The sequence below is a fragment of the Uranotaenia lowii genome, chromosome 3 (assembly GCF_029784155.1).
Source record: "Uranotaenia lowii strain MFRU-FL chromosome 3, ASM2978415v1, whole genome shotgun sequence".
Classification (NCBI taxonomy): Eukaryota; Metazoa; Arthropoda; class Insecta; order Diptera; family Culicidae; genus Uranotaenia; species Uranotaenia lowii.
In genome coordinates this window covers 185,491,722-185,501,903 of record NC_073693.1, presented here as the reverse complement: position 1 = coordinate 185,501,903, position 10,182 = coordinate 185,491,722, and the positions used below count along the sequence as shown (strand labels likewise).

At 37.7% G+C, this 10,182-nt stretch overlaps 1 protein-coding gene across 1 annotated transcript; it reads left to right on the top strand.

The window, feature by feature from the left end:
* Window positions 1–2,435: 2,435 nt before the first annotated feature.
* Window positions 2,436–3,327, top strand: LOC129758156 (cysteine protease ATG4C-like). The gene is made up of 3 exons (XM_055755617.1): window positions 2,436–2,502; window positions 2,568–3,196; window positions 3,260–3,327. Exons 1-2 carry the CDS (start codon window positions 2,475–2,477, stop codon window positions 3,080–3,082), a joined length of 543 nt encoding a protein of 180 aa, XP_055611592.1. The 5' UTR covers window positions 2,436–2,474; the 3' UTR covers window positions 3,083–3,196; window positions 3,260–3,327.
* Window positions 3,328–10,182: the final 6,855 nt, after the last annotated feature.

Below are 10,182 nucleotides of genomic sequence, written 5' to 3'. Positions count from 1 at the left end.
CTCATTCGGTTGAAAAATAACCATATTCGAACTTCTCCCCTAGAAGTCATTTTATGGCTTCTCAAGGAGAACTCATAAAATGGCATTTCCGGGAAAAGGTCAAAAATGGTTATTTTTGAATCGTAAATGGTTTAATAGTTTCTAGCGTGTACGTATTAATATTATGCATGCAGAAAAAATCCAAAATATGAGCGCTAGTAATCATAGCAGCTGTGCCTACTAGCGACACGTCACATACGTCGCGACGTTGAAAATAATAACGACGCACCTCGAGTTTCCTAGGAGACTTCAAGCATGCGATTGATGGCCTAAGGAAAATGTACAGTAAATAACATAAACAATGTTCGAGAACTACATCGAAATCGCCTACTGGACTGCAAAAAGAAAAACAAACCTGCGAATGACACAAATCCCGCTAGTAAAAAAGCGTCGCTAGTCCTACTGTCGCTATTCGGTTTGGTGCTATACACATAATACATATGCAAGCAACGGAGTAGCATACCTAAAGAATCTAGCTATCCTGGGGTATAGCAGCAGCTTGTTACGCTTTGTGAATTTTGCTAAGAAATTTCAAGACGAATGTGTTACGTTGGGGAGCGGGGGGGAGTGGGGGGGGGTTGAAAATTCTCGAAAATTGCGTTACGTAATATTTGAACGAATTATATTTTATGCACTGGAAACATTTCATATTGAGAACCCTAATAGTAACGAGCCTATAGCACAGAGAACAGACATCGGGCCCCGAACAAAAATTTGTTGAAATCGTGTGTGAGAATACCCACCTAAGTTTCAAACCAAATTCGTAAGTGGACTAACATCCATAAGATGTCGCTACCAGTACACATATTTTTCCATTTTTTCGACACGCTTAGAAATTAATACTCATAGCTTATCTCAAATGAGGCCATTGCAATGTATGAGAGTAACACAACTTTTTGTGTGATAAATTTTAAGAACTTCTTGATTTAAAAAAAAATGCAAATCATATTTCAATCATACTTTAATCGCTGTCATATGTCCCAGCATATGCCCCATATTGTTCAATTAATATTGGCGCTGAATTGAAAGTTGAATTCCAAGTTTTAAAGTATGTCTGTCATTAAATAGTTTTCTATAACAGAGAATGTGAACATAAGTGTTATAATTGTTAATTATGGGTCGGTATTCCGGTTGATGGTATCTTGTTTATAAACAACTTAAATCATTTCTACTGATAACTAACCCTGAGTTACAAGTCCTCATATATCGATCTCAGGTAACATCAACCAGAATATCGAGTCATAGTTTACAAATATAACATTTATGTTCACATTTTCTGTTCTAGAAAACTGTTAACTGATTGTAAAATCCCAACACATACTTTAACACATAGAATTCAACTTTCAATTCAGCGCCAAAATTGTTTGAACAATATGGGGCATCTGACAGCGTTCAATTGTGATTGAAATATGATTTGCATTTTTTTTAAATCATGATGTTTTAAAATTTATTACACCGAAATTTGTGTTACTGTCATACATTGCACTGGCCTTCTTTGAGATAAGCGATGAGTATTAATTTCTAAGCGTGTCGAAAAAATGAAAACAAAAATAGGTGTACCGGTAGCGACATCTTATGTATGTTAGTCCACTTACGCATTTGGTTTGAAACTTAGGTTGGTATTCAAACACACGTGTTGAGCTCCAGCTCGAACTCTGTTCTCTGTGCCTATAGTAAACAAAGAGACGAAATGTACTGCGCCTCTTTGTATGTAGTCTCTTTATCTAATAGGATTGCACCGTGAAAAAAAAAACATGAATTCACAACTATAAATTGTATGGTTTACACAATGATTATTATCGTCCTCGATACCATGAATGCACATTGTTTTGATAAAAAAAATCATGAAAAAGGGGTATTGTTATGCAGCGTGACCATGTAAAAATACGATTTTCCATACATTGAGAAGTCCAAAAATATAAAGTTCATGGTTAAAAAAGCTTCCAGTTTTCCATGATAGAACCACTGATCATTTTTAATTAACCATTTTTGTTTAAAAAATAATCATATTTTGGTTTGTGGCTTAGAACTGCTAATATGGTTATTTTTTAACGTTTTTTTACAGAGAAAATTCAACCACCAATGAACTTCTCAGATAAAAAATCAAAAGTGGTTAAAAAAATAACATCAAAAATAAATCGTTGTTTAGACGCCATTTTGACTGTGCGTATTTGGGAGTGAAAAAACAAATTTTGCTGCTGATAGCTGATTGATATTGATGAATCTGGAAAAGAAACGATGGCCCGACCCGGACAAATTCGACTGATGCTAAAGTAAGTTGTTTTTTCCTGTTTTTTCTATTGATTAAGTTCTAAAAAGCATGTAAAGGTGGAAGGTAATATCCGGAAGAAACTTCCAGCTGTATATACGGCAGTTGAAGTTTTAGCACTGGTTTAAGTGCCGCTGAAAGTTCCCATAGAACTGAGGACGGGAAAATGGACAGCAATTGTGACGATGACATGGGTGAGTGTAATTAATTTGATTACAAATAAATCAATATCAATTAAAGATTTCAAACTTTTTTTCAGCTGTATGCTCCGGGGAAGCTCTGACTGCCTGCCAAACACGAACGAACTTCCATTTGAAAAATTATCTTTCTTTTCACTATCTGGGTCCTGATTTCGAAACGACATCGGGATTTAAATGGACCAATTTTTCGAAGGAACAACCGCTCTGGCTGTTGGGACGATGTTACCATCAGAAATCCACCCCCGGCCCAGCGTTGATGGAAAACTCCGTAGAACTGACCAGTGCTAGTTTGGAAACCAATCACATAATTTGTGAACAGCAGCAGGTTCAGATGAGGCAGTCTCCCTCGGAAATTTATGTGGAAAGCCCTGCGGAAGAAACGGGGACCGATGTCATCGAAGACAGCAGCCCGGAAGCAATAGTGGAGGAAGAAGGTTGCATGATCCGATCGGGTCAGATGTTGGTGGCGCAAGGTTTAATTACGCATTTCTTAGGCTGCAGCTGGGATTCGGTGGCTGAGCAGTTCAGATTATTGGTTTCTCTGGGGAAGGAATCTAGCAAAAAAACCGGGTGACTGGTACCAACCAGGGGCAGTTGCTCACCAACTGAGACAAGCGGTTAGGTTAGCGGCACAAGAAATAACCGATTTGGATGGATTTCACGTAGATGATAGCACAAGATTGCGCCGGTAAGTTATATTGTTTCCGATCGTTGTGAACAACCATGAGAAATAAATAACTTTTTCTTTCAGTATACATCCAGCATATTCTGGAAGAATGTACGATTACAACTGCACCATCCGTGGCATCATGGCAAAAGAAAGCATAGGTAATCAGCGAAACGATTCAGGGAAAGATGGCGGCTCCTCTCCGGCCACCGTTTCGCATTCTCATGAAAAAAAACTTCAGCCATCGATTGCGCATCAGAAGCTATTGCCGGACACTGGAAAGCGTTAATCTTGTTGGTACCTCTGCGACTAGGAACGGAAAAGATGAATACCATCTACGGCGATTGTTTCAAGCCAATGCTTAGTTTGGATAACTGTATCGGTATAATCGGAGGTCGACCAAAACATTCACTTCATTTTATTGGATATCAAGGTTTGCATCTATATTGTACATACTGTAAAAAAGATATCAAATTTCAATATTCTTTGAAAATTATCTTTTTAGAGGATAAACTATAATCCATTTGGATCCGTACTACTGCCAGGACAACTTTGCAGCAGAGGAAGAGAAAAAGGTTCGAGTCATCGAAGAAGTCGGGGAAAAGCCAAAATTTACAAAAAAATCTGCGCAAAGCAGAGCCAGCTTTGCTTGTCGTACAACAGGCCTTGGATACCTTGGACAAAAAACAATCTGACTGAGCTGAAATCCTTCGGATCTCCACCAGAACATGTGGTGAAAGTTTGCTCTGCCGTGTTGGTTCTATTCTCACCGAAAGGGAAAATTCCCAAAAATCGTAGCTGAAAGGCATGTAAACTGATGATGATGATAATTATCATCATCAGCTATGTCGGTTGCTTCACCAGACGGTACCAAATCGAGTTGCAGGAGAAGATGTGGATCCCGACTTTCCTTCAAGATTTGCGGTTCACATGTACATCAGTCGATGTTTTTTTTGAGTGGGACAAATTGATCTTTATGGCGCTTTTTTGGATTAAGTTTGAAGAAAATTAAATAAGCTGCTCTTAAACCCGCATCATTTTTCTTTTTCCAATGAAAACATCCCAATTCTAGTATTTTATAGAAAAAAAACTACCTGTTTCCCTTCCATTCTGCGATATGGTTCGAAATTAACCGTTTTTCAACTTCTCCGCAATAATTTCTTGCGGTTAAAAAGTAACCATATTTCCACTTCTCAAGAGAAGTCAAAAAATGACTTCTATGGAAGAAACCAAATAATCACTTAACGCGGAAAGGTGTGAAAATGGTTACTTTTTAACGATAATTGGTTAATTAATTTTGAGTGTGCACAGTAAAACCACTGACCACACTGATAAATCATTTCACACATTTTGCAAAATAGTTTCACACATTATTGGCAAATGTATGGAGCTGTCAAACTGGAGTAAGATTTTTACACACCGTGCAAGTTGTGAATTTACACACTATCCGAATTAGCAGCTTAAGAAGAAAGTGTGTGAAAATGGCCTATCCAGCAGTTTGAAAACCATCAAAGGGACAAAACCAGTCGAAAAAAAAAATGTTTGAATAAAATTGAAAACTGCGTCGTTAGAAGTAATTTTGGTAAGTTTCCGACATAAGATCAACATATAAAAAAATCATTAACAATTGATATTAATATTTTTCAGATCGTGTCTATCGGGGTAGCTGCCAACAGCCGCTTGGGGGAATAAATCCTGGACTTCGAAAATATCTGCACTCTCCTCCATGCAGATTTGCAGCGAATTCTTATATTCAGCATAAAGCAAATAAAAATACTCTGAAAAGCATGTCTTTCGAATATTCCATTTAATTTCGAATCATAAATCAATATTGCGAACTCCCTGAACTAATATTTCACACATTTGGCCCGTTAATTTTTTACATTTCACACATTTTCTCATTTCAAACGCTTTTCGCATAATGTGTAAAACGCTCACATTTCGTTTCCTTAAGTGATGTTTTACATTAATGTGCAGCAGTACCTTCACACATTTAATGTGTTGGTCTACTTTTTTCCAAAATGTGTGAAATTTGACACACTAAAGTGTGAAATGATTTGTCAGTGCATGTAAAACCACAGAAAACAGACGTACACAGCAAAAAATTTCTAAAAGTATACGGAATCTAAAAAACGGGTGATCTATTTTTTCTTGAGTGTAATTGCAAAAAGATGTAATTTTAAACTCATTTTGATGTAATGTTAGACTTTTTTCGAAAATAGGATAGAAATAAACTGTTTTGATGTAATTTTACATTGCGTCATGCAAAAATCAACCGGTCAATGAAATTTATGTCACAAACAGTGTAAAGTTAGATCTGTTTGATTTAAAATTGAATGCAAATATTTAGCTTCTGCCTTTTTATATTTCGTTAGTTTGCGCACAAAGTAAACAAGTCGAAAAATTATTCGGAAACGAGTCGATCAAAGGCGTAGCTACCTACAGCAGCACTTCTAGAGTCTTTTAAAGTCGTAAGTATACGTGAAATGAAGAATGCGGTTGAAACTGACTAGTTTTTTTCTCCATTACAGCAAGGTCAGATTTTTTCGCAGAGGCTGATATCCGGACAGTTATTATCCGGAGAAACTTTTGTCAGATCAATTCAAGTGTCCAAGTGCTGACCGAAAGATCATGATGTTCCGGAACCATTCGAGGATACTGATGACGCTGAACTGTAAAAACATCCCCGTGCTGGGAATCATCGGATGCAACAACAATTCCAGCTTGACGCTTTCCGTGATGGTGTTTTAATTTTCAGTTTTGTAAATAAATGTAAATTAAAAATAATACATGTGGGCGTATTCATTCGAAGACAAAAGCAAAAACCTGAATATTTAGCAAAAATATAAATATTCACGAAATAAATTAAAAAATTACATCCCTGTGTATTTTTACACGACGGCTTTTGTGATTCGATCTCGTGCATTGATTTCAATCTAAATTTACACGTCTCAAAAATTACATCCTGGATAAAAATAAACCGTGATAGAATTTTACATCGAAATCGATGTTCCGTTTTCGTGCATCGTTTTCGATCTAAATTTACACGAATTTTTCTTGCTGTGTACACTCAGGCAAATTCTTATTATAATTTTTATAAGATGCATCTTATGAACCGCTTTTAGAGTGTAAAATAATTTTTCATAAGAGTCTTATGAAATTCTTTCAATTTTCATACGACGTTCATATGAAAAAAAGAAGAAACGGCATTGTGTGAAAGTAATGAACACATTCGTTCATTTCAACAGTTTTTTCATCATCTAACAGAACGAAGCAATCGCAATAGTTACTAGTTTTACTTCAAAGATAAATGATATTGTCATTTCCGGAATGGTAAGTCCGATTTGTTGTTTCTGATGTGAGCGACATATTAGTAATTTGAAACACATTTTTGTTTACTTTTCAGCTATCTGATCTTACCAGGACGAAGATTGGGATGCGACAAAAAAAACTTTGATAGAAGCGTCTGTTGATGCACTGCTGATGGTGACCATAAATGATTTGATTTCAAACAAATTTGGCAAACAATAAAGAGAATGTTTTCAGCATGAAATATCTAAAATTATTCTTATTAGAAAGTGATTTACTGTTTCCATAAGAACCTCTTATGAAAAGCAACAACCTCTCATTGCAATAGGCGTTCATCTTCAGAATTCATTCGCGTCATAAGACAATCTTATGAATTTCAATGATTTTTCTTATGGCGCCACTTCATAAGAGAATCTTATGGCATACATAATAGTATTTTTCTGAGTGTAGCGTTGGTTTGGGCAGTTGAGAGATTCTCAACCTATCTACTTGGCCGTAAATTTGAGTTGGAGACTGACCACAAACCCCTGGAAAACATATTTGCGATAACCTCAAAGCCTTGCGCACGTATAGAGCGATGGATTCTGCGTTTGTAAGCATATTCTTTCACCGTTCGGTATCGGAAAGGCTCTGGCAACATAGCGGATCCATTTTCCAGATTAGCTAATGTGAATTCGTGCGAGGATTTTGATGCTGACGGACCATTCTTGATATTGGCTATCCTGGATGTCGTGACTGGACGTTTTCCGTGTTTAGCTGCACAACCTTCTGTGTCAAAATTCGTTTCTAAACTGACTGGATGATGGAGCCTTTCCGACTTCGTTAAGCTACATTTTTCTCTTTTTCGCTCGTGCGGAATTCATCATCGTTTTTTTCTCTCTCGTTCTTACATAAACGAAACCCGAAAGCGAAGACGTGTGTGTATATACAGTTTCTACCTACCGTTCTGCAAATCTTACCAACACTTCTGCATTTACCTTTACCTGACTGTTGCACCGTGTCAAATGCGCAAGTTATATTTTCATAAATTTTCTTTTAATTATCTTTCTTTGCCTTATACTCTACATCCTTCCTCTCCCCTACTCTTGTAAATTGAAACTCATTTACTTAACAGTGACATAAAATTTGGCTCTAGGCTCACAATTTTAATATTTAATAATCTTATATTTCCAGAATAAACCATCGAAAATCACACACTCTCTACCAGATTTGTCTCTCGGAGCAAAATATTTTTCTTATTTTACTTGAATTACCCGTGATTCATTCAATTTTGTCTCTGAGAGTAAACGATATTTTCCAAAATTGACTGCTCGAGGTTTATTAGAATCACTCGGGAATTTGTTAAATTGGCCTATCAGAGCAATATATATGTTTCATAGCCGCTCGAGGCCTACTAAAATCATTCCTAACTCTTCCAATTCAGCCTCTCAAATACATTTTATAATTTTCTTTCCTTTCTGTAAAATGGCCTATTGAGCCCTATCATAGTCACCCAACCAAATTTGCCTCTCGAAGCAAAATACTTTTATATAAGCATCCACTCGAGACCTATAGAATCACATGAGATTCTCCACCCGAGGAAATCATTATTTTTTAAAATTACCGCTCAAGGCCTATCAAATCTCTCTCTATTCTATGAATTCGCCTCTAGGAGCAACATTTAATGGCCGCTCCAGCATTTAAGGATCAGAATTCTTTCAATGTTGCCTCTCGGAGCAAACATATTTAATGGCCGCTCGAGTCCAATCAGAATCACTCGAGATTCTTTTTGAATTTTGCCACTCGGAGCATAACTAAAAATTTAGTTTTTATGCATGAATCACTCAAAATTTTTGGTACTTGCCACTCGAAGCAAGTACTTGGCCACTCGAAGCCAATTAGAATCACTCGAGATTCTTTCAATGTTGCCTCTCGGAGCAAACACATTTTCAAAATAGCCGCTCAAGGCCATTCAGAATCACTCGAGATTCTTTTTAATTCTGCCACTCGGAGCAAAATTATTCATTTCTTATCCAAGAATCACTCAAAATTCTTGGTACTTGCCACACAAAGCAAGTACTTGGCCACTCGAAGCCAATTAGAATCACTCGAGATTCTTTCAATGTTGCCTCTCGGAGCAAACATATTTTCGAAATGGCCGCTCGAGGCCATTCAGAATCACTCGAGATTCTTTTAATTCTGCCACTCGGAGCAAAATGATTCATTTCTTATCCAAGAATCACTCAAAATTCTTGGTACTTGCCACTCGAAGCAAGTATTTGGCCACTCGAAGCCAATTAGAATCGCTCAAGATTCTCTTTTATTTTGCCACTCGGAGCAAAACCTGTGTTCTTTCTTACCTCTATTCGAACCTACCAACTGTGCCATTGTCGTGACTGGACGTTTTCCGTGTTTAGCTGCACAACCTTCTGTGTCAAAATTCGTTTCTAAACTGACTGGATGATGGAGCCTTTCCGACTTCGTTAAGCTACATTTTTCTCTTTTTCGCTCGTGCGGAATTCATCATCGTTTTTTTCTCTCTCGTTCTTACATAAACGAAACCCGAAAGCGAAGACGTGTGTGTATATACAGTTTCTACCTACCGTTCTGCAAATCTTACCAACACTTCTGCATTTACCTTTACCTGACTGTTGCACCGTGTCAAATGCGCAAGTTATATTTTCATAAATTTTCTTTTAATTATCTTTCTTTGCCTTATACTCTACACTGGAGTCAGTAGCAATTGACACCAAAGAACTCGAAGTTGCTTCTGAATGTGACGAAGAGCTAACTGCTGTCCGAAATAGCCTTCTAAGTGGAAAGTGGAATCAACCTCAGTTGAAACCCTACGAAATATTCCGAGACGAGTTAGGCGTGATTGGACAGGTGCTGATAAGGGATACGAAACTCGTTGTTCCAAATAAGTTGAGAGAGCGTATGCTTATTTTGGCACATGAGGACACCCAGGAGAAAGCGTGATGAAACGTCGTTTAAGGGATCGAGTATGGTGGCCAGGGATGGACCGAATGATATCGACTTATGTTTCCAGATGCGAAGGATGCCGATTAGTGTCGTTGCCAGATAAGCCTGAACCAATGCAACGTAGATCGCTTCCTACGAAACCATGGGTAGACATTGCTATTGATTTCTTGGGACCTCTGCCGACCGGAGAAAACCTGTTGGTTGTAATCGACTACTATAGTCGATACAAAGAAATCGAAATCATGACAAATATTACGGCAGAAGAAACAATAAAGCGTCTACACGGTATTTTCACAAGGTTAGGATTTCCAATCACGATAACGTTAGATAACGCCAGACAATTCGTGAGTAATAAATTCGAAACGTATTGTAAGAACAACGGAATCCATTTGAACTACTCCACTCCATACTGGCCCCAAGAGAACGGCTTAGTCGAGCGACAGAATCGGTCGTTTTTGAAACGACTCCAGATAAGTCATGCGATGGACCGCGACTGGAAGAAAGATTTACAGGATTATTTACAAATGTACTACACTAGTCCGCATTCCATCACTGGAAAAACTCCAACCGAACTGTGTTTTGGACGGACCATTAGGTCAAAAATACCATGTCTGGCAGACATAGAGTCGGCGGCAGTAGATGAGGAAGTTCGTGAAAGGGACAAACAGCGTAAAGAAGAAGGAAAAATACGGGAAGATAAGCGACGTGGTGCGAAAATCTCTGAGTTGAAAGTGGGT